The 25,245-nt window shown below is 41.6% G+C and overlaps 1 protein-coding gene across 1 annotated transcript in view; it reads right to left on the bottom strand.

The window, feature by feature from the left end:
• VWDE (von Willebrand factor D and EGF domains) overlaps window positions 1–25,245 on the bottom strand; it is a 395,553-nt gene that overhangs the window by 203,213 nt on the left and 167,095 nt on the right. The window contains exons 6-8 of the mRNA XM_086941980.1: window positions 5,073–5,162; window positions 4,081–4,225; window positions 2,226–2,440 (exon numbers count right to left, since the gene is read on the bottom strand). Coding sequence (XP_086798106.1) covers window positions 2,226–2,440; window positions 4,081–4,225; window positions 5,073–5,162 — 450 coding nt within the window. The remainder of the gene's footprint in view (window positions 1–2,225; window positions 2,441–4,080; window positions 4,226–5,072; window positions 5,163–25,245) is intronic.

Genomic DNA, 25,245 nt, shown 5'->3' with positions numbered 1-25,245 from the left:
CAAAACTTTGGCACTCCGGTTGAGGGAAATAGGCATAAGAAGTTCTGCTTTAGATGGGCTGCTGTCCTTTTTAATAGACTGAGCATTACAAATGTGCAAACCCCCACTGCTACTCTGAGACGGTCCTTCTAAAATATTGGGTTCCACAGGGATCAGCACTCAGTCCCACTCTTTTTAATATTAATGCGAGACCGCTGGCCTTGTAGTGTGGTTTATGGGCCTCTTTCTGCATGCATGTTAAGTTAGCATGGCTTTTTAGGAGTTTAAACGCCATTTTCCCTTTTGCTGATTTTTTGCACACATCACTGCTGAGCTGTTTATGCAGAGTTAGCTTTCACAAAGGTCTATATATGAGAAAAGGTTTGTTTTTCGACATCTCTAGACATTAACCTTACAGTTTCTCTATTTTACTCCTGTTGTGGACTGGTATGAATGTATAACAAAAGAGTGTTCTCACTTCCATCCATTTCTGAAATGGTCCTAAGTCGCATGTTCTAGGTTGTCTAATCATTGGTTTCTTTTCTATAGGACGAAGAGCTAATGCAAAACGGATTGCTAGTCTGGTAGGTGATTTTGGGTACTAAGGTGAGTTTTGGCACACCCTAATTCACTGAGGTCCGAAGTCTCTATGCACACTTCCGTGCCTGAGCAGAATCCCTGTAACAGCCTCTATTGTCAAATAATTTGGAGTTTCAATTGTGTCCTATTCTGATGACACACAGCTTTTGGTTTCCCTCCCTTCAAGGTAGGGAGCTCACCCTCAGTTAGGCACTTGCTGGAGAAGGTGGTGGACTAGGCGACAAGGTGCTCTTTGAAACTAAATGGGGACAACATGGTTCAAGGGAACAATCCTCCCTCAGTGCCATATTTAGGCTGGCCAGATAGTCTGGGGGCTCGGCCAGTTTCGTCCTCCCAATAAAAAGTTTAGGGATGTGGCTGTTTCCTCCTTCACAATAAAAAGCTTGGGGATGTGGCTGGACAGCTCTCTTTCAATGAAAAGAGAAGGCAAAAAACTCATCAGTGCATGTTTTGTCACACGGAGGATTTTGGAAGAAAATTCAGGCACTACTGTCAAGGTTATGCAGAAGATTGTTAGCCCAGGCCTTGATTTCATCATGCCTGGACAATGAAAACTCCCTACATCTGGGCTCCCCTAAAACAATCTAAAAAATAGTCTCCAGATGCTGTAAAATGACGTAGCCAGAATCATTTATATAATACCTACAAATTGTTCTTCTAAAAAGCCTTGACCTCCTTACAATGGCTTCCCATGAAGCACAGAATCAAATTCAAGGCTCTGTGTCTTACAAACAAGGTGATAAATGGCAAAGGCCCTCATATGATTAGAGCCCTATTGACCTGTTATGTCCTGAACAGGATGTTAAGATCCTCTTACACAGGTCTTTTGACAGTCCCATTGATATATAAGGCCAAATGGGGTGGAAGATTGTTCGCTTACCTCTCCCCCAAACTGCGGAACTCAATGCCAATCAGTCTGAGGATGGAGTTGAAGGAAGTCACACTCAGAAAGCATCTTAAAACTTGGCTAGTCCCCAAGTAAATTTAGGCATTCTTTAGTCCCACATGCATTAGCTAAGTCTCTTGCAGCGATGGGAAGGCTTAGGGTAGCTATGCTCTTTATAAGTCAAGATAAGATATGATAACAATATTGTTGGAAAATATTTTAAAGTCTTGCAGCGGATGTTTGATTGTTTATTATAAATATAAAAAGGAAAGGATGCAAGTCCCTTAACACCTTACATATTTATTTGCACCGGATGGCTCTGAGGTATTTTTAGTAAAGGTATTTGTATCTTTAAATTTTTGTAATTTGCCTTAGACTCATCATAAATGAAGAAATATTGAATACATTTGGGAGTATGCATTCATTGACTTCTCTGTTTTTAATTCCTGAACTTTCAATTTCAGTGCTGGTTAGAAAACTCGCGGAACATTGAAGTGATTGCTAATTTATATTGATGAGAATCATAGTCTCTGACAGAAAACGTGTCTTTCAGTGGTTCAAGGAAGATTTATCTTCCACATCTTTTAATTTGTATTTATTCATTAATTCACACATCTTTTACAAACGTTCTCACAATGTCCATGAATCTCTATTATCAATTCAATGAATTAATTATACTCTTGGATGTTAAAGTAAGAAAAATGACAAATATATCTTATCACATCAGTTATGTGGAGCACATTTATTAACCATTGCCAACCTGTATTCCTTTTGGAGCATATCCATTCCAGAGGAAGTTATCACTAACAATTGGTTCCACCAAAATATTGGTTGCTCGGTCCCCATCTCGGGTGAAGTCTGTCACAGCAGTGAAATGGAGACTGGCATGACTGCAGGTGGCGTTATGGCAAGACATTTGTGGGAGAGCCACTTGACAAGAAGAAAGAGCCAGATTTAGGTCCAGCTGCTCCTCGTCTGTGTGAAAGAAAAAAATCAGAGTGATCTTTTCATTCAAGAGCAATTTATGGCAATAAACACTTCCACATAATTTTATGAGAGGAAATATTTAAAAAAAATTGTATGTAACCATCACCCTAGGCTGTTTGGTTTCTTGCAAGTGGATAACCTGCTGGGCTATGGTTAAGGTAGACTACATCCCAAAATGTTTTCTTTTTTCCCCTAGGTGCACAGTCATGCCAACCTCTTTTGGCACTAAAATTAAATTCAGTTTGTAAATGATGTACTTTTTGCATTTCCAAAGGTTGCCAGCTTAATTTGCATGCCTAAAAGTCTGCAGATACACAATCTAACAATCAGAATCTGGAATTTGAAGTGGAGTACTGCACAAGTTAGGTATGTAAAGTATGTTTAAATAGGGGCCATACTGCTGTTTAAAAATATAAACAGGTCCAACCTTCAGCACCTTTAGGCAGCAGAGCTTACCGGTGCTGTAGTTTTTATTTGCTTGATTACTAAACTTGTAATATGAACTGTTGATAGGAAAAGTAACGAGTGCACTCTACCATTTGAACAGTCAGTAGACATTAAGAACCTAATTACAACTTTGGAGGTGTGGCTGTGGGACTGCCACGCCGCTGCCACGCTCCCACACCGCCAACCGGTGGGACTACAGTCAAACACTTTGCGAGTTTTCTTGTGTCTGGCGGGGTTTTCTTTTGGTGGTTCCACAGCGGTGCTGCTGAAAAAGGGCACTGCAATGGGAGCATCAAAGGTATTTCCTGTACGGCATGGATTTTGCAGTCTCTGCTATGCAGGAACTGGGGTGCATGCACACATGGTGGGCGCACACAACATGTGGCCCCTCATGGCCATGAGACAATAGGGGGACCTGAGGCCCCCTTTGTATCCTCTCCGCCACAGTTTTTGAAAACCATGGCAGAGAGGAAACTCGTAAAATGCTTGGCAGTGCTGCAGTGGCACAGTCATGCATATTGCGACCTCAATATCACTGCAACACCGGGAGGGATCTCTGATCCTTGGCGGTTGTGGCAGTCCCATGGTGGTCCACCCGCCCAACTTGTATAGGGTGGACTGCCGTAGTCATAAACAAGGTATAAAATATTAGGCGCAGGATTCATTTCATCTTCTACCTTGGAAGAATAAAAGGCTGTGACCCAGATTACAAGTGAGTCCGATTTTTCCAACCTGTTTGTGCAAGGATTGGAATTCTAGGTTGGATGGTATTTACCTCATCGGGTAATTACTGAGTATGTCAAATATCTAACACTTCATTAAATGTTGGCAGATCAAACCAGCTAATCGTCACACCTGATCAATAATGTGCCACAGGGTAGTTATCCGGTGCAATAAATAACTTAATTCTAAAAAACTCGTAATGATGGCCTTCTTTACGGCCTGGATTCGAACCTGTTACCTTCAGATTACATAAATACCTCAGCAGTAGACATAGCAGTCCATTGGGATAGCTTATAAACAAATGGTGAAGGCTTCCGATCAACCAACTTTAGCTCCATAAAAGTACTGATGAAAACATGCCCTGAAATACCGCTGTATAATGAGCGACACAAGCAAGTGTTTCTTTCGTCTGAAGAAAATAGTTTTTAATGATCAAACCTGATGCTCTTGTACAGTACCTTGGTTGACTGTTTGAAGCTTCAGCAAGACCCCGCAGTCGTGTTCCACCTGGCTGATTTCCGAGCAAGGAATGGGCACTGTGCTTTCAATGTTCAGTCTGTACTCTCTTCCGTCTTCGGAAATACTAAACGATTCAGGGATCAACTTTAAAGAAATAAAAAAAAATAGTTGAAGGAAAATGCAACATCTGTTTTCTTAGATGACAAGTTGAAGAATTAATAACATGAAACTGCACATGCAAAATCACTCATTTAACTGCTGATTTGTGTATTTTGCACACTCATGAAAATGAATGTTCTGAACAATACAAAATATGCTTCAGACTGTTATGTTGGCAGAGGGACTTTCAGACAGTAGAACCACTGTTTCTCTTCCAAACCTTTGGTTTAAAGAAGTGGACGCTATTGCGCTTCCCTTATTACCAGATATCGACAATTGGATCTCTATTATATGTTTGAAATCTTGCATCTAAAAATGAAACAAAATATTTTACCCTGAATATGGAAACTTGGTGGCAACCAAAAGTGGTCTTGGAGGGGACACGGATAAGATCACCCTGAATTTGACAAATGTAGTACTATTCTTGAAGCGAAAAGCTCATGCAATTAGTAAGATGCAAATGCTACCCCTTCAGAATGAAAGTAATATTGTCGGTTTTTTAATAAATAACCTCCAGAGAAAGAACGGTTTTATGTAATGGTAATAGTAAAACAATCCGGAAACAATTAGAGCTCAGCATAAAAGAAAACTGAGGTATAGAAATCATCGGAAGAAAACAAAAGAGACCTAAGATGAAAAGGCTGTGTGTTTTAATGAAACATTATGTACTTTTGTTGAAATTCCACAATACTGGTGTTTGACTAAGGGCTCTATTCTTCCATCGTAGACCCAGTTGACACAAATCTTGCACAGATGTGATACACAATTAACAAGAGGATTTCACCATCATGTGAGACTTTTTTGGAAGCTTATTTCAGAATAATCGTTTTACCTTGACACCAGCAAAGAATTCATTGCTTTCTATACTCCGACTCTGAAATTCTGGCTGTTCCAGGAAAAAGCTGGAACAACTGCAAAAAATCTGTAAAACAAAAAGTAAATAATTAGTAATTAAAAATGTTAGGTTCTGGTGGCTTCAATTGCAGTCCATTTTTTTCTTTAGCAAAAAAGGTGTAATTTAAGATTTTTCTAAACGGTTTACAATTAAAACTACACCAGTGTGTGCTTATGCGTGCCATTCGCACTGACATTTTGAAATGAGTTGGCAACCTTAGGAAAGGTTATCTGTAAATTACTCAGGAAAGCATTCAATAAACATAATGGAGGCCAGAAAAATGGATTAAAGAATTAAAAAGTAAAAGGATCAAAGATTAAAATAAAAAAAACCTTGTAGCAATGTACCATCTATGAATGAGTGTAGAAATATTTTAATAAATATTTTAATAAACAGATAGGGCATCTGAGCAGACCTCTGGCTACCAGGACTCATTCTTTTTAAATTAAGCACTAATCAGCACTTGACTCAACATTTAATAATCTTACCCTGCCTAAACATGTGGCATGGTGTTTCATGTGCTGTGGCCGACCCACTCCCCCAGACACAGGGAGCAGGAGCGAGACCACTGCCATTGGGAACCCAGAGATGGCTTCTTAACCCCCTTTTCTCTTTGTTGATGGGGTGGGAGGGAGGTGTGACACCGATCCCCTATGTCCTTTGGGGAGACGCAGTGGCATAACAAAGGACCTTGCAGTCCCTGCGGTGCGGATGGCCCCTGAGCTCAGGGGCCCCCACCCCCCCTGGCACTGGTAGGTGCCTGGCCAGAGAGCTTCGGACTGACTTCAGATCGTTGAGGGAAGGGGGGGCACTGCATGTACTTTGCAGGAGGGTTCCTCACGTTGATGTTACGTCACTGGGGAGATAGTTACCTCCAAGAAAAGATGTGGGAAGGAACCCTCCTCGCCCCTTTGGATTTGCATCACTCCAGCTAGGTTTGTGATATATAATACCAACACACACTTCTTTTTTGGGGGATTTCAAAGTATTTTATAATTTTTTTATAAACAGGTACATTAGCATTTCTGTTGCGACTCTGGGCAATAGCTTGCTTAATCTCCACAACGGCCCCTCGCGGTGGGATGCCTGGCTTTCACCTTGTGGATACCCTGCCGGGGTTATCTCACAGGGGAATACCAGGACGGGTTCCCTAAGCAAGCGCTTAGATACCGGGTCGGTGATTTGTGCTATATAAATACATGTACATTTACATTTACAGGGTTTAGCAAAACTTAGCTTGTGTTGCAGTAAATACAGGTACTTCGGTATACAGGTTTAGCTAATCCCCTCTACATTGACTTGCTAAGAAATTAGGCAAAAGATGATAGAAAGAGAGAGAATAGGAAAGAAAGGGTGAAGAGAGGATACAAGAAAGGTTCCATAGCGGTGATCCCAGTTTGAGTGTATAGCCCTGTGTCAAAGCCGATACCCCACTGGCAACAGCTTCCTTGGAAAAGGTCAGTCTAAGATAGCAGAAACGCTTCGTCATCTATTTTTTTAGATGGAAAAGTTTCTAACAGCGCTTAAAACTTAATTTGTCTACAAACACGTTTAACATGATCAGTATTTATAACTAAAGCGCCAAGAAGAACAAATCTATGGTATACATCGTGATCTTCAAGTGTGTGTGTAAAGGGGACCCCAGACTGCTATTTTAACCAACCACGCCTCCTTTCGGGGTCAAACGGAGTTTAAGGGGTCATTACAACATGAAAGTAAGCTGAAATATTATGACGAGCAATAATCTGTCGCTGAGCTCAAAGACTGCCCATGTGTAGAGCGGGATCAGGAACAATTTATGAGGCTCGCAGCATGAACACGGTATCATTTTTACTTGCATATTAGGCTAAGCTGAAAAGAAAATTGCTTCCCATGTTATCATTCAGTGCAGCCATGTGTTTAAATAATTGATACGGTTACAATTAAGCTTATTATGTGCTCGTAATTTCTGTATTACATGTTTACACAAGGCTTTCAAAGAAAAAAGATCTGTTTTTTATTGTCATTTATAAGCCAGACCCTTTCGTTTTTCCAATGCCAATGTTATAAATTAGAACACGATACACCTCTCTATTAAATCTTATATAGTTTGATGCAGCCTGAGCTACACAGTGGGGATTTAGGCCCCTGTGCACTGCTTGATACGTATGCTGCTAGCCAGGACAGGGTACAAATGCTACCATTATCTCAACTGCACATGAAGGCCCTTATATTGCTGTAGACAGTCACCCGCCTGGCACATATATCACACTTGTAGCGAATACTTGCCAGGTCTGGACTAAGTGCAAAGACTTAAGCCAACTACACAATTATTCAACAGCACAGCAGTTGCAAAATAAACCAAAAATTACAAAGCATAACGTATTTTTACAAAAAAATGCACTTTCCATAAAGTACTCACTCATACCAGCTTCATTCATATCATCATGCACACAACACATCCACACATTTAAAATCACAATATTCAAAAGACAAACAATAATATTCAGAGATAGCGGATGGATTTTTACAGGAGCTAATCAATCTTACTCCATGTATGTTAGAACGGTTCCAAATATTTTGACTACTACAACATTGGGTGGGACTTTGTGGACTAATGCATCCATTGCAGGGGCTGTTTTAGACCTCATGGTCACAGGTTCAATTCCCAGCAAGTCCACTCAGCCTTTCATCCTTTCCAAGGCCGATAAAATGAGTACCATTGAGTTGGGTAACAATAAACATCTGTTATTCAGTGCCAGGAGGCCCCTTTGAGGTGAACGTGCGCTTTACAAATACACATGTTATGTTTTGTTACTGTTGCACTAGTTAGTAAAGAGGCATACCCGCTCCAGCACATATACTGCAAAGCCACTTACAAAATGCGGAGTGATAATTTACCAACTAGACCAGAGCGACCCTAGATTCATATGTATTTTATACACCTATTTTTATTAATATCGCCATTAAAAAGGGATAACGTAACTTACTGCGCAGCAATACTGAAAGTGTTTACTCTCATAGCAGGTATTTCAAACATACAGCACAACAATGGCACAACCAAGCTTTATACACCCTTCACGGGGATTAACCACATGCAATGCAGCAACACAACAAGCGTGTTTTATTACTGTGCAGCTAGACTGTACAACTGGTTTTGGGTGGCAAAATTCAGAATATGTATTATTTTGCTGCGTGAGTTCAATCCCTGTAGGATATGTGCACGATAAGATGTGAGATACGGCATAATTTGATTTCTTAGCGTAAAGCATGTTTTAAATCTATGCTCTCAGAAACTCTAATGTATGGATTTGAAGCAATGAAGCTGCTTGGAGGTGTATACAGGTGGACAGTCAGAATGAGGGGTCCGTGGAATTGGCAGAGTCTCATTCTGCAGAATTACATTAAAATGATGTGGCATTTCGCCACGCAGCAGAGTGGGCACTGCAACAAGCAGCCCATACCCCTCGGTGCCCTTACTTAAGAATGCAACTGCATCGAGGGGTATTCAGTGCACTCCAGCGCAATGTATACCCCTCTGTGCTCTTACGTGAATATGTAAGAGAACCAAGGGGTATCCACTCCTAGATGCCCATACATAATTACATAAGGGCACCAAGGGGTAAGCAATGCACTGTAGTGCAGTTCATACCTCTCGGTGCCCTTACATAAGCATGTAAGGCACCCACAGGTATTCACTCCAATGCATACCCCCTCGGTGCCCGTACTTGTGTGAGGGCACCGAGGGGTATGGGCCCTGCAGTGGTATTTCAAACGGACTGGAAGATGGAGCAGTCCCTCTGTGTTTAAGAAACTCTGCAGGTGGGGTGGGGCCTAGCGGAGCATGGAGTAGTTCCTGTCCGGTCTTAGCTCTGGACCCCCGTCGGCCTTCCAGTGCCATCTGAGGAACCAGGACCATGTTCAAGAGCCATAATCATATAGGGGTGTCTGCCCTCCCCAGTCTCACTCGAGGGGTTGTTTTTGCACACAACACAGCAGTCTCGGCTACTGGCTACAGCGACTTGGGCCCAGGTGTGTGCCTATGTCAGTCGCCCCAACCCGCCATCTTGACACTAGGTGCTGGCAGACTGCTCGGGCTGCTGACGGCAGAGCCGGCGGGCTGATCAGGCCCCAACTCTTCCCTTCCGGAGAACAGGACTCTGCTCATCTGCTACAACCACATGAAGAGAGCCTCAATGGTGGCCGAGTGGTTCCGCAGAGCCATTGAAAGCAGAGAGCTCACCATTTTGGAGCACCTGTGGCGAACACCTATGCACAGATGTGGAATACCCTGCACCCCCTGTGCTGACTGGCCTTCTGAGAGGGCCAGGGAGTGGCGAGGCAGTGCCAGAAACATGCTTGCCTCCCTCCTGCACTGACCTGGGTCTGATTGACAGCAGACTCCTAAAGAGGGACTCAGCCTGTGCACAAACAACCTCTGCGGCGAAGGGCACTGCGTGACTCTTGGCACCCACCTTAAAGCAGCCGATCTCATACCCCAGTGATCGCCCGGCAAGTCAGTCTACAGGTAAGCACTGGCTGATTGGAGGTACCTCCACCTTCCCCTTACAGAGCCCGCTCAAGCTTGCTGGCAAGAGAGGTCAGGGCCGGCTTTAACACTGGTGACGCCCTGTGCAATATTATCTGTTGCCCCCCCATGACCACCTCTGCCACGGATTCCCTCACCACCGCCCTTTAACAGGGCCCCTCAAGTCTTCATAACCACTGGCTCTCAGATTCCTTTAGTTTGATAGCACAACTCATACCAGTGTAAGGTGTCAGAGTACTTTACATCACACACACATTGCACAGAGCCAATAAAGTGTGTGTTAATCAGTGTATAGGACATGTTACATCAGACAGCAAAACAAGGTGCAATGTAGGAGTAGCATGTCATCGATACTGTTAGGCAATATAGTTTAAAAGTCCTTATTCTTGAAAAGTACAAATTCAGAAAGAAAGCCGAGTGAATTAAAGTCTCAGTTACATGAAATAAGTACTGAAACCCAAAAACAAGGCAACCAATCAGTGCCTGTTAAGAGAGACATATAATTGTCTTGATAAAGATGGAACAATAAAATAGAAACATAGAAACGCGTCGACGCTGCATTCAACACAATCCGTGGGAACAGCTAATCCTACAGATACAACAGATTGCATCTAGGATTAGTGTTCAAATTGTTTGACTCGGATGTGTTATCAAATGGAAAATTGTACTGTCTGTTTTTGTCTCTCAGTTAAATTGTCTTGTGATACATACATTTTAGGCACAGGGTCGTCTCCTTTCTTTTTGCCACAGGATTGGAATCAAGTAGAATGTTTTTACATTTAGCTCCTCAGTGAAACATGATCTTTTTCGTGTATATGTACAATATATGTTTTTATGGTATGTTAAATTGATTTTAATGTGATTGTGACTTCTATTGTGTTTTTTTAATTGCAAACATTATCGATTAAATATTTTTCAATATATACTCTACATGTGGCATGGTTACATTCAGAACTGTGTATGACCTAACAGATGGGCTAACATTTTCTTTCCTTTGCGGGGAACTTTGAGAACCAGTATCTATACAAATTTTCCACCAACGGAAACGTTATTTCCACCTGTTAGTAGCACCCTATTCCCCTGGCTTGGTAAAAGGGGTCTCTCTCATTTCTTCTGCTATTTACAATATATCTGCGTAGTACACGTTCTTAGCAGCAGGCACATTAACCCTCTGTGCTACCTTAGGACGAGTCAAAACTTACACTAGACAAACTTCCGGTCTCTTTCCAGGAAGATGATTAATCACAGGAGCTATCTTGACATTTTAATTGATGCCTGATAATTGCTGGAGGCTGGGCCGCAGCAGGTGCTTTTAAAAGGTTAATATCTTTGCAAAAATGACGCTCCCAAGTCAGCGCGAGGTGCTGTGGCACCGATCGTACCGCCATAGAGCCGGCCCTGAGAGAGGTGAGTGAGTATGCCAGAGGGGAAACAGGGCCATAGTAATGCTGGGACGTGCCCTGCCCTCCCACTCTGGCTCCGCTCCAGGGCAGTGACATGACTTGAGGTCCCTGAAGGACAAGGGCACACCAGTTGGCATTGGTGGACCCCCAGTGGGTGGAGGGGGACTGTGTCCAATAGCCCCTTGCGTAGGGAGGCTGGCTTGGCACATGGGGACTGCCACTTGCGGAAGGAGCGGGCTGCGACACATTTGCCAATCATAATCCCTCATCTGAGCCCCGGAAGGAAGTGTCAGCAGTTACCCTGGGACTCCTCGGCCGGCGCCTCAACCACAGGCTGCAACCTCTCTAAGTGCAGTGACTAACTAGACTAGAATGACTCTGCACAGACGGAAATGCCCCCGCCCAGTGTTCTGGCTGCGCTGGCTGGAGGCCCTTGGATGGCGTGGGAGGAAGGGTGCTTTGGCTGACTCGGACAGCTTGTCCCACTTTGTTGGCCCTAATGGGAGCTCCGGGGTGACTCTCTTCACGCCAAAGAGACATGGTTTGTGGGCCCACCACGTCTCTCAAGCCGGCCTGCTGTGGGGCCCCCGCGGCATGAAGCGAGGGGAGCCTGGTGGGTGAAACAGTGCTCTTCTTGCCCCCACCCATCAGACACTACATCGGAAGTGCCCCAGTGCCTGTTTTTTGTCCTCCCCATCAGCCCCTGCTTTGTACCACCTGCACGGGGCACTGTTTAAGATCTCTGATAAGCATGGCCTCTGGGTAAAGCATTGAGGCCCTAAAGACAGAGTGTGACCCTGGGTACTATCGCAGAGCTAAGTGTGGGGACCCCTGCTATTCCTAACCACGACAGGCTGAAGAAACACTGGGGTCACCCTCTTCTGGACAGGTTGGGTTTTGGGAGATTCAGCTGCATCCTATGAACTCCACACTGGGTGCTCCACCAATCCGGGGGAAAACTATGAGATAACAACCCACCTTTGCCTACCAAGGGTTCTGCGGCTGCAGGCAGCACCAATCATTGATGCTACTTGGTGGATCCAGTCTTCTAGTTGGCATTTGGGCTCAAACTGTGGGGCTTGGCACCTAGATGAAACACCCAAATGTAGCCCCTGTGGTGGCCCCCTGTCCTCCCTTGGAAGCCACTGGACTGACCCCTTAAGTGACATCTACAGCAAGAGGGCACATCACCCCACCTGCACCCGACATCGGCAATGACCCCACTCCTGTGGGTTTCTGCATCCTCAAACTGGTGAGGTCGACATTGTGGTAAAAGCATCATTAGGGCAACCTGTCTCCGGTGATTGACAGGTCATGCTACCGCTGCACCCAGAGTCACCGAGCAAGGTAGAAGGAATGAAGCTGTTGAGCCTGGGTTCTGGGACCCCCAAGTGACCGATTGACAGCTCCTGTGGTGATTGACAGTTCGAAGCTACCTCTGTACCCAGACTCAACTAGCAAGGTAAAAGTGAACTGGCTATTGAACCTTGGTCCTGAGACCCAAAAGACCTCTACCATGCAAGGGTGAGAAGTAATTTAATGGAGAAGTTACCATTTGTCACAAGAGTCTTTTTACCCCCATTGACCGTAATGTTAAAAGCCCCGATTTAAACCCAATGACAGTTCAGAAGTTCCCTTCCCGCCCGGGGTCCTTGAACAAAGTACAAGTAATCTGACTGTGAAAACCAGGTTGTGGGCCCCCAAAGGCCTCTACCGCGAGAAGGTAAAAAGTAACTCAATCCCGAAGTGACCATTTGTCACTAGCAGCATTTCCCATTGACTGCAATGCTACATTTTTGAAGTATTTTATGCCTTTATTTGCTAATTTGCTTATTTCATATTTCCGGTTATATGTATGATACCAAGTTTGTTTTGGTCTCTAAATGTATATACAAATGAGCTTTATTTTTGTGAATTGGTGTACAATTTCTTTAGAGTCGTCTCAGTACTTATGCACTATAATGGTTCTAAAAAATACTTTACATATGTTGCTCCAGTAATGCCTGACTGCTCTTTGCCACAGTACCAGGTCTGAGCTAAGGATTATTGTTGTTGAATCCAAGGATCATCTCTGTGTATTGTGAGCATATTGCATGGTAAAGTCTCCCAGCCATACCATATAATATTCCACCTTGCAACAATAGCCCTCTAAGGAGGTATCCCTCACAGGCAGGATGTCCTTGGACTGTCTTGGCACATCCAAGAAGTTTTATTCCAGTGCTGGTCTCAGTGCTGATTTTATCATGAAAATTCCTCACGGAGGTAAACCTGTGGTTTTGTATTGCTGCTGATTTTTTCCAAGAGTGGATAAGTTGCATGAAATTGACAACATGAGATGAATTTTTGAAGGATGTTAAATTGGTGCTCATATGGTCACCAGAGATCAGATATCTGGCATGAAAGGTCCGAACTAGAGGGAGCCTAGGTAATGTACCAATTGAAACAAGGGGTGTTCCCATTAGGCTCTTACCTAGTACTTGGTGCTAAATGATTCAGTGTTTCTAGGCTTGTACAAAATATGCTTATTAGACGTCAACAGCTTGGACTGGTGCAACAAAATTGTAAAATCAGGTTTCTGGGAGGAATCTGGGGATTACCATTATTAGCTTCACACAAGAGATAACGCTTCCTGAACAGAAAATGCATGTGTTAGCTTTAGAAGCATCAAGACAATAGTAAAGCTTAGATACGAATCAGATAAATTTCATTAAATTGAACTAAATTGGATGGGGTTTTAAGTGTTGATATTGTACTAAAATGATAAAAATCAGTGAGGGGATCAGAAATAAAAAATAAAAAACTTCCAGAAAAGAATTAATGAAAACCTAAGTCATTTGCATCTGATGAAGCGAACTTTTAGAATTAATTACATTTTTATTCGCTGAATTGAACTTCCATAATTAAATAATAATATTAATGAGTCTTGCATGATTTTGTATTAATTCAACCTAGAATAATGTGCACCTACACAAACACGCGGGTTTAACATGATGTGCTCTTGTTGCATTTGCCAGTACGTTTAAAATAATAAATTAACTTAATAGCATGTGCTTATTTTTAATGTGCTTTTGTCTATGTCGTGTCTTTAATGTGGCAAAGGTTTGTTGCATTCTTGTGCTTTAAGCTAGGTAACATAAACTAATGGGTTAACATTAGTAAAGGGGGTGGGTAGCAGAATGACTTTCATTACTCAAATTAATTGATGTTTTGTGTTTCCTTGCATATTAGAGCTTTGGAAAAGAGGCCTGAGGCCTAACTTAAAATGGAGGTTTTTGAAGTCCTGTCATGATGAGCCGTGCACAGCAAAGCATGAATAAAAAAGTCTGTCGTTTATAATCTTCAAAAAACAAATATGTGAAACTGAACTGTGCAGGATGTGCCTCGTGTTGTATAATTTTGCCAAGGACAGGACACGGCAGAAAGGCCAAAGCTGAGGAAGCAACGAACTGTTATTCAATAAAATGTTGCAAAGATCCTCGGAAGCTAATGTCACTCGTAGACAATGAACAAAGGCGCTAAGGAAAAATATGATTCTGAAAGAAGAGGCTATGATCTCACATGGACTGACAGTTGTCAGCCAATCAATTCGCAGGATGGCTTTCTAAATGTATTCTTTTAGCTAGTTTTAGATAGAGAAAAGGTATAAAACTTGGCCCCTTGGGAGGAGCTTTGCTGGCTCGTTCCTGTTATCGTGAGATGCTGACGGACTTTTGACTCACGTAAGAGAAATCCGAACTTTGCTTTTCCCTTTAGGTTCCATTTAATTTAGTCAGGAAAATAGGGTTTTAGGGACTGAGATTCTTTTGCTTAAATACTCTTCTTGCTGATTTGATTTGAACTGACAGTCTAATGTGCGTTTACTTAATTAAATGATGCTTAATCATTGCTAATAAAGAAATAATATCTTGAAAATGCTCTTTACTTGATAATAAAGTTAATAAAATAGATTTTGAAATGACAAGCTGGTATTGATTATTTCGAGTCTAGTTACCATTAGTTAATCCATTGCCTAGGTGGCTTAATTAAATGTACATTTCATTAAAATGACAAAGATAAACTGCAGATGTATATAAATATAAATAGTTTTGTGAATACTTCTGATTAATTAGGTCACATGATTCAGTTGGTCAATTCTTGTCTCAGTTGTGATGAATTTATAAATTATGGTGAGTATCGTGGTGTAGAGTAGTGCTAATGAGACAGAATTTCTTTGGGCCCGATGGATCAATTCTCTGGTAGCAGAGTTCGGTTACTATGGTAACTGACATGTTACATGGTAATTACATAGGATACATGTTTAACACATGTTAAGTTTGTCTAGTTGTTATATCTAGTCAAAAGGTTTTTTCCAGCAGTGTGAAAATTCCTGGTTAAGTTGCTGGTAGTGTAGTGTGACAGGTGAAGTTACACAGTTCATTTGTTCTGTTTCAGATAGTGGTATTGAACATATCACTAGTGTTGTGGACGTACAGCACAAGTTTAGGGATTTTAGGTATGACAGGTTGTATGTATAGTGAGGATTGCCTATGAAATTGTAGCTTTGAGTATAGTGACTAGGAGCCCGTTTTAAAACTCGCTGTGACAAAAAAGTAATAGGATTTTTCCAAGCTTGAGTGAAGGGTATGGAAGCGTCGTCTATTCTTACTGGCGATTCTGGATTTCTATTGGTTGGTTATAGTCCTGCCAAAGATTTCATGTATACATGGACAGGTTTTCCGTTTGAATGCGTAAAAATGATTTTGTGAAAACTATCACTTTTTTTAGCGAAACAGACAAATGGTTTGTTTTTCTGTAGTTATTAACTGAATTTCATTGAAGAGAATTGTTTTTAAAATGGCGCTGTGAAAATATTTTGTAAAGGAGGGGTGAGTTTGCGGAGCGGAGACAGTGAAGCTGCGGCGGCAGCATACGTCACAGGGTTCGCGCTGCGATTGGTTGACATACGTCACAGCAAGTGCACTGATTGGTTCACGTGACCAAAAACGAGCTGTTAGCTGATTGGTCCTTTCTGAAAACAGTATTTTCAATGGTTGAGCAAGGTAGTGATGTGGCTTAACCTGATTGGCTTGTTGGTGAGTTCGCGCACGGATTGGTCAGAGTAGCGGAACAACAAGGAAATACTTACGATCTTTTCTAAATTAAACAGAATAGTTTTAAATCATGAGTTATTGGTATGATAAAGGAGAAAAGAAGCCTTCATGGTTTCAGAAATTTAAAAATGTATTTAACCCTGATAAGAAAATTGAAACGTGTGGTGGAAAATTACTTCATAAGTACAAAACACCCGCAGCATACATGGAAGGTGAATATGGTTATCATACTGTCCTCTGGTTTGAAAATTGGATGCGATATACCAAAGAATATGGTGTATTAGCGTGGCCGGAAGACGGATCATTTAATGTTAAAGTTTTGAGAAATCTGAGAGAAAAACGATAGCTCTCACGCCAAAGCCTAGACCCACTCAATTTGAAGCTTTAGTTGAAGGGGAAATTGAAATGATGGAACTCGAACGAGAAAACAGGGGAATATCAAGAGGCCCAAAATTAGATATAAATAGGGAAACTCATCAAGATAGAGAGCGTCGTTGGAGAAAAGCAGACATGTATGATGGTTTGTACCCAGTTAGGGAGATGGTTGTTGAAACATCAGGTAAGAAGAATTCCCGAAAGAAAGGTCATCTTGATGAAGAATTAGATGATGCAGATTTAGAAGAAATTCTTACTAATCCACCACCTTATCAGCCAAGTTGTTCACAGTCTACCCCAAGAGTTTCTTCAGGAATCTCTCCTAGTGCACCTCCTAGAGAAGCTGATGAAAATTCACCCAGATTTTCAAAATTACCTGAATGAGTAAGGTCAAGAAGTAAATCTAATACCCCAAGAGAAAACAGAAATTATCCAGAAATTCCAGAGCAGAGAAATGAATTCCCGAGAAATGATAAAAGAGCAGAAGTACCTGAAAATATACCAAATATTTCAGAATATTTAAGAGCAAAAGGGGAACTAAACACGCAGGTTTAACATTATGTGCTCTTGTTGCATTTGCCAGTACGTTTAAAATAATAAATTAACTTTGTCTTTTTGTTTTGTCAACATTAATTGCGGCTGTTTAAATAATAGCCTGTGCTTATTTTTATATGTGCTTTTGTCTATGTAGTGTCTTTAATGTGGCAAAGGTTTGTTGCATTCTTGTGCTTTAAGCTAGGTAACATAAACTAATGGGTTAACATTAGTAAAGGGGGTGGGTAACAGAATGACTTTCATTACTCAAATTAATTGATGTTTAGCGTTTCCTTGCATACTAGAGCTTCGAAAAAGAGGCCTGAGGCCTAACTTAAAATGGAGGTTTTTGAAGTCCTGTCATGATGAGTCGTGCACAGCAAAGAATGAATAAAAAAGTCTGTCGTTTATAATCTTCAAAGAAGAAATATGTGGAACTGAACTGTGCAGGAAGTACCTCGTGTTGTATAATTTTGCCAAGGACAGGACACGGTGGAAAGGCCAAAGCTGAGGAAGCAACGAACTGTTATAAAATGTTGCGAAGATCCTCAGAAGCTAATGTCACTCGTAGACAATGAACAAAGGCGCTAGGGAAAAATATGATTTTGAAAGAAGAGGCTATGATCTCACATGGACTGACAGTTGTCAGCCAATCAATTCGCAGGAAGGATTTCTAAATGTATTCTTTTAGCTAGTTTTAGATAGAGAAAAGGTATAAAACTTGGCCCTTTGGGAGGAGCTTTGCTGGCTCGTTCCTGTGATCGTGAGATGCTGACGGACTTTTGACTCACGTAAGAGAAATCCGAACTTTGCTTTTCCCTTTAGGTTCCATTTAATTTAGTCAGGGAAATAGGGTTTTAGGGAATGAGATTTTTTTGCTTAAATACTCTTCTTGCTGATTTGATTTGAACTGACAGTCTAATGTGCGTTTACTTAATTAAATGATGCTTAATCAATGCTAATAAAGAAATAATATCTTGAAAATGTTCTTTACTTGATAATAAAGTTAATAAAATAGATTTTGAAATGACAAGCTGGTATTGATTATTTCGAGTCTAGTTACCATTAGTTAATCCATTGCCTAGGTGGCTTAATTAAATGTACATTTCATTAAAATGACAAAGATAAACTGCAGATGTATATAAATATAAATAGTTTTGTGAATAGTTCTGATTAATTAGGTCACATGATTCAGTTGGTCAATTCTTGTCTCAGTCATTTATGGGCCTTGTGATGAATTCATAAATTATGGTGAGTATTGTGGTGTAGAGTAGTGCTAATGAGACAGAATGTCTTTGGGCCCGCTGGATCACATCTTATAAGATATGATAAGTCAGATTGTAAGACCTTTTTGTGGTTAATAGGGTTAAGCAAGGAAGGGTTGGGTGAGTGTTGTAGCTTGCTCCGGTTTTACCTTCAGAATTTTCAAAGCTCAAAATCCGTCTGAAATGCAAGCCTCGATGCTGTGGCTAAACAGGGCTCCATGACGTTGAATCCCTCCTTTTCATAGGCCTGTGAAAGCATAAAACTTTGAGGCACATGTATTACAAAAAGATTGAGAAAGTAGCCAGTGAGGTTGTATTTTTTTAGTAGACCTTGCACCTTATTCCAGTGCTCTGGAAGTCCAATCCAAAATGTAAGTTCCTTTGGGTCCTATTGATTTTCTCTGTCAGTTTGCTGTCATCTGTTCCTTGGTACTTCACTTTCTTTCCAGACCTGGCTAAAGTAGTCCACAGAAGTAAGCAAATAAGGGTAGGTCCAAAATTCCCTTTGCTCTTCTGGGATTCAAGAACCATTTATACGGTCACAAAAAAATAGATCTTAGAAGCAGACATTCAACAGAAAACAGAACTACATAACTTTACCATCCTCCTCCACAAAGGCAGAGTCCCTGTTGCTATTCTTCTCTATTACAGGCAGACATTTAGATTCAAACAAGAACTAGAAGAAAACTAAATTATGCTGCGTATGTGTAGTTTAGGAAATTGCGCATTGTGCTTCTTAGCAAAATTATGCCCCTCCCGCCACTGTGTGTAAATATGTGGCATTTGTCATTAAATGGCATGATCATGTAAAAAACGCAATTTGCAGTATTTCGTGGTAAAGATTTACAGTAAACTGACTGTGTAATTTACATGTCATTTGCGGTGAAAGTTTACAGCAAATGTCTCAATTTGCAGCAATTCACTGTAAAAAGTAACTGGGAACCCACGGGCAGAACAGAACGTGAGCGGCTTTTGATTCTGATGCTCTTGTTTATGTGCATCTTTGTGCAAAAATTGATGCAATTACGCATTTCACGACAAAATAAAGAGAGAAATGACAGGTTGAAATTTTGCATAAATATGTGTCGTTTTGTGGGATTGGTGTAACTTGCATAATTATGCAGAATTACTCAAGAATAGGGTGAGATGACGCATCCAAAATGAAAAGAAAAAGTGGTAAATGGAAGAGAAAACAAATAGCCACTGGTGCTCGCTAAATGTGCTCTTGGGGTAGCATTATACCCGAGCCTAGAATTTAGCATAATTTTGCCATAATTTCACATCAATATGTGAAAGCAAATTAGACGGTTTTTGCATACTCCCAATTCACAGTTACAGGACCAGAGTTTTGTGATGATGTCCCTAACAATTGATTACGTTCTTTAAACCTATCTATTACATTTCCCCAAAAAAGTGCACCTGCAGCACTCCTTGAGTTTTCTGCCCGAAACTATCCTGTGAAGCATTATTCTTTTAATTTTCTGAAATGGTTGCAGAGACATGATGCCATGCCTCTTACCCGACCTCTCTGTGCCTACCTCAGTCGAACCACTATAATAAGGGCCAGCTTTCTCCTGATCAGTTAGAGTCTCATACCTCCTGGATGTCTATCTCTAATGTTGTACTTGGAGGAAGGTACCATGTTATGAGATGTGTTAAATTGGGATCTTGGGACCCGATGAAGGTAATAGTGAAATACCAAATTCTTAATACCGAATTTTACAGATTCGGTATTAAGAAATCGGTATTTCAGATGTAGGTAAGAATTCGGTAAAAATACCGAATACCTACCCATTCATTCCTATGGGCCTGGAGGCCTATAGGAATTAATGTGAAGACATTCGGTATTACCCATTCGGTATTACCGAATCGGTAATACCGGGAGGTATTACAAGGGTGCCAGGGTGTCCAAAAGACACCGTGCTGCACCCCTGAAATGTGCATGTGTGCACATGTGACACACATGCATGCCCAAAGGGCATGGATGTGTGCCACATGGAACTCCAAAAAAAGCAAGAAAGTGCTTTTTTAAGGAATTCGGTAATTACCACCAAATTACCGATTCCTTAAGGCCCAAAAGCACTCTTATGTGCTTTCTACATTGCATTTCTACATTGCATTTAAGGAATCGGTATTACCGATTCCTTAAATGCAAGGCCAATAAGGAATGGGTATTAAGGAATCGGTATTTACCAATTCCTTATTACGGATTCCTTTCCTACATCAGGAATGGCTAAATACCGGTCGGTAACGGTGAAATTTACTGAATATACCGACAGGTATTTGGCCACCTACATCGGGCCCTAAGTACCTTTTGTGGGTAACACGGTGAAGCAATGAAAGGTTGGCTGAGTTGTCAAAATAGTACCTGGTCAACAATTTTACCTTTTGGCTTAGAAACTTTCAGATTTCAAAATGCTTCAGAAATGCAAGCCAATCACTATCAGTTTCATAAGAACTCTCTACAGTATTCTGCATTTGAGGATGGGCTCAGTATGATAATGCCTTTCTTTGAATGGTTGACTTGGCAAACATTCTTTTACAAAGTGCTTGCCAAACACAGGGCAGTGCTCATCAGTCATTACCCTTTTGTGTTGTGATCTTTCATCATGGCACCTTGCCCTGGCTGATAGTAGGCTTTCAGCGAGAAGCACTGTGTTACAGAACCCCATACTGTCTGGAACACCGTTAATTGGCCTGGGAGATCATGCCTCATACACCTCTCCTTTGAAGTCAGAAGCTAATTTAAATTCCCAACAGGAAGCCCAAACAAACAACCCCACTGATTGGAATGGTGTTAACAATAGTTCTAAAAATACATTTTGACATGTGTCTTAAAAAGTCAAAGCTCGACAAAAACATCAGATTTTGTTAGTTAGTTAAACGTCGCAAGCATTATGATTTTATTGTGTTCTAGCCAGAGCTTTGGAAATGTGCTTTATAAAGACTTTTCTGCTATTCCCATGTAAAAAGTCACAACTTCTGTGTTAATAGAGTCTTTCAATTATGCACTCTAGAACAAATTGAATAATGTTTAATCTGGACATTTTCCAACCGGAAGATTTATAGACATATTTATTGTTGATTTAACCAGATTTATTAATTAAATATAAAAAATATTAAACCAGCATTTTAACATTGAGGGTTCCTGCAGTGTTAAAGGATATTCACATATATATTTATTAAGTTGTTGATGTAAAGCACGCTTCACTGTTTGGCATGTATGCCAGTTGCACAGCTCCTGTAAAGATTTACCATGGACTTACATAAAAATTCAATAAATATATAAGTGTTTTCTAATTGGCTGCCCTATTTTAGAGTGGAAACGCAAGTGAGAGGATGGCTAGCTGTCTCTGACTGCCCAGAAGTCCAACATGTTAGGTAGCTAGGTATCTAGGTCCATACACTCTCCACAGTACATTAACTATGACTTACCCCTTCCCCATGTACCACCTATACCCTTGGGTATTACCTAAGTTATAACATGTGAAGTTATTGCAGTAAATAAAACACTTATGACATCAGAAATTATACTATTAGCCTGAACACAGTGCATGGTACAGTGACAATTTATAGTTAATCTAGTGTGGGGAGTGAGGTTACATGACTATGTATGGACTTGTCCAAGTGATATTAATTAAACGGTTGTGTGTAAGTATAAATGTGAGTTGTATGTATGACATAGTAATATTATAGTGTAACTTAAGTTACAGTTTCAAAAGATAACTATAAGTTGTAAATGTGTTATACTTGTGTAGTTTAAGGTGTGTTTGGCACAAATAATGAAGAAATAAGTGCGTAAGTGGTGCATAAATCATAAAATTAAGAGATAAGTATAACTGTAGAATTTCTAATGGTTGTGAAGCTTAATTTGCGTTTGTATACCAAACCTAAATAAAGTTTTTCGGACTATAATGACGAGTAACCTTTGGTTTAATTTGTGAATAGAGTTTTATTAATTAAAATTATAGTTAGGTATGCTAAAATAAACTTAGCTTGAGTTAAAAAAAAAAACATTAAAATTCACAGAAAAAAACACTTTTTTAATTAACCATTTGCAGTTTACTGAGCAACTAGTAAGTATAACTTGTACCCTCACCATACAATACTTATGACCTCACATATTACATCACTAATGACATGTTAAATGACATCACTGGTGACTTCGCAAATTACATTAGTGATGACATCAGCAATCACACCATAGACATTAACAGCATGGAGTTATTGCAGCCCTGATTCACAAAGGTAAACATACACGTTTGTGCAAGTTTACTATGTTTTGGAATTCACAAGCAACTAATTTTCTTTTTACTAATAGTAGTTTTACAATTGTGGAGACTCCGCAGTCAGGGCGGAGATCTCTGCATATAAAAAGATAGCTATTTAGAGATATGTGTTTTTGTGTGGGGGGTGTAACTGGACACAAAGTATGCAATGCTGTTTTATCATGTGCAGAAATTATAATGAATTGTATTTAACTATGAATTGAAGCAGTGAATGTAGTGGGGAATTACCTTTTTCACTCAATGGAAACCAGGCACAACACATCAATGGATGTTTATAATTGCTATGTGAAGTCAAGACAACTGTGTCATATTTTGTAGTGATATCTTTGTACTAGACTACTAAAACCACAGCATCCTGCGGAGCAAAGGGATTAAATGTGATTTTACACTGTGTAGTATTGCCATTTAGCTAGGGTGTTAGTAGATTTGCAGAATGTGGAGGAAGATGGAATTAAGAACCTGCCTTCACACTGGGGTTCACGTGAAAGAATACTAAACAAAATGCCATTTAATATTTTTATTAAAGCCCATAGGGCTTGTTGAAATTGGATTACTGGTTGAGGGGTGTGAAAACCTACTGAAGCAGCAACCACAATTTCTGTCAGGGTGAAACACAAGTAGGCCTCATATTAACCTGTGCTAAACCCTCTGGTAGTTTGGCACAAAAAGCAGTCAGGATTAACATAAAGGCAATGTGTAAAGTATTTATGCAGCACTTCAAACAGTAATAAAGTGAAAACACCACACAAGAAAAATCACACACCAATTTAAAAAATAGAGTAAAATGTCATCAACTATTTGACACCAAAGGGCGTGGCTTCGCTGTGCAGCAGAATGGCCGTACATTAGAACGACTCCGCCGTCCGATATCAATGAATCCGACATAAATCCGCACAATACACACAAGACCGTAGTCCAGGGGACCAATACAAGAAAGAGCCAGGAGTCCAGGGACATGCTTTTTGGCTGCGGCGGAGAGACCGGCGAGCAGAGGAGCCGAATCAGAGAGAGGCCTGCCCGTGAGGCCGCCGAGCAAAGCAGGGACCTAAAGTTTGGCCCGCCCCCGAGCACGGTGTAAGGACATTGGGGGACTTGTGCCGGAGATAGTTGTACCAGCGAAGAGGTACGGAGGCTGGCTGGCATGCGGGCCCCAAACTCAAAGTGTGGATCTGCTGTGGGGACTAGAGCTCCCTCAGCTCTTAGGGAGTGGGTGGCTGAGCTGGAGACTGATGGCGCCTAGCTGTGAGGTGATCTTAAGAGCGTCATCGGATATGGAGCCGGGTGAAGAGGCTTCAACTGCTACATGGGGCATAGCGCGGTGAAATGGTAGCGCTGTATGGAATACGTTTACATTGACTCGAGACATAATTCGAAGGTGAGCGGATGCCCGGGCCCAGACTTTTTAAGGGCACAAAGAGAAGTTCGTCCGCGTCGCCTCCATTTTGTGAGGCGCAGCGGAGATCCGTGTGGATGGATGGTTTGGAGCCTTAGCCAATGCCGGCTCCTACAAGTGAGCTCTATCAGAGTGAATTAGACCTGCATCTCCGGGAATACTGGCTGGGGCGTGATAAGACTGCTAGTCATCGGGATGCCACAGAACCTAGATGTGCAATGCGCGGTCACTAAGGATCGCTGCTTTGCCGTGGCACAGATGGCTTAATGTACGGGAGTGATCGCTGCTTTGGAGGGCGAATTGTGATGCAACCGGACATCAGCAAAATATGGTGACAAGGAGACCTCCTGGCTTGGTGTACGGTGGCCAGATCGGGTACTAGAAGAAGAGAGCAGAGGCGGGTACAACAAGCTTGTGTGAGGCGGCCTGTACGTGAATACCAACACTGCACATAGAGTCGCAATTGACGAACTGTAATTGCGTCAAGTTATTTTGAGCAGGTTAGGTGCAGTGGGCGGCGGATAATTAGAGCGGGACCCATTATTTTGACCACGGTGAACCGAAGCACATTACCATTGCAGAAGTGTAGCCTGAATATACTAGTGTGTGCTGTGAACATACCAGTGGTGGCCAGGGCAGAGAGGTGGACAATTTCAATGCTTGCAGGGTGAAGGGACAGGGGTCTGGTGGGAGAGGATCCATGGCGGAGTGCCCCCATCTGCTGATAGAATGCACCAGAAGAGAAACGCTTCAGCGGAATATGAAGACAACGGAGAAGAACTTCTGGGCGATAATGAGGATACCTGGTCAAGTGGAGGACCGCGTACGGGCACCCTGTACAAGTGCAAAGAGAACTGGCCTGAGATATAGATATTGCAACGTACATGTTAGTAGGCGCAGAGGTTCGCAATGGGGAAACCAGACACGCGCCAGCCAAGAATAAACTTCTACAAGAAGGCAAACAAAGCGGCAGACAGTGACACTGGCCAGCAAGAACTGTCCAAGGAAAGCACCACGAGCCAACCACCTTAAGAGGACATTCGGGCAATGTTTAAAGATCTGAAGTCTAGTCTTCAGGGCATAGACTCCAAAATGGACTAACTGGCAGAGAGAATGGACAGGATAACGCAGCGTGTGGAGAAACAGGAGGGCTGCATGAGCGTACTGGAAACAAGAGTGACGGAGACGGAAGAAGGACAAACGGACATGGACAAGAAACTGCGGGACATGGAT

The sequence above is a fragment of the Lissotriton vulgaris genome, chromosome 10 (assembly GCF_964263255.1).
Source record: "Lissotriton vulgaris chromosome 10, aLisVul1.2, whole genome shotgun sequence".
NCBI classification, from domain to species: Eukaryota; Metazoa; Chordata; class Amphibia; order Caudata; family Salamandridae; genus Lissotriton; species Lissotriton vulgaris.
The sequence above is the reverse complement of the archived record's forward strand: the minus strand, read 5'-3'. Positions and strand labels throughout refer to the sequence as shown.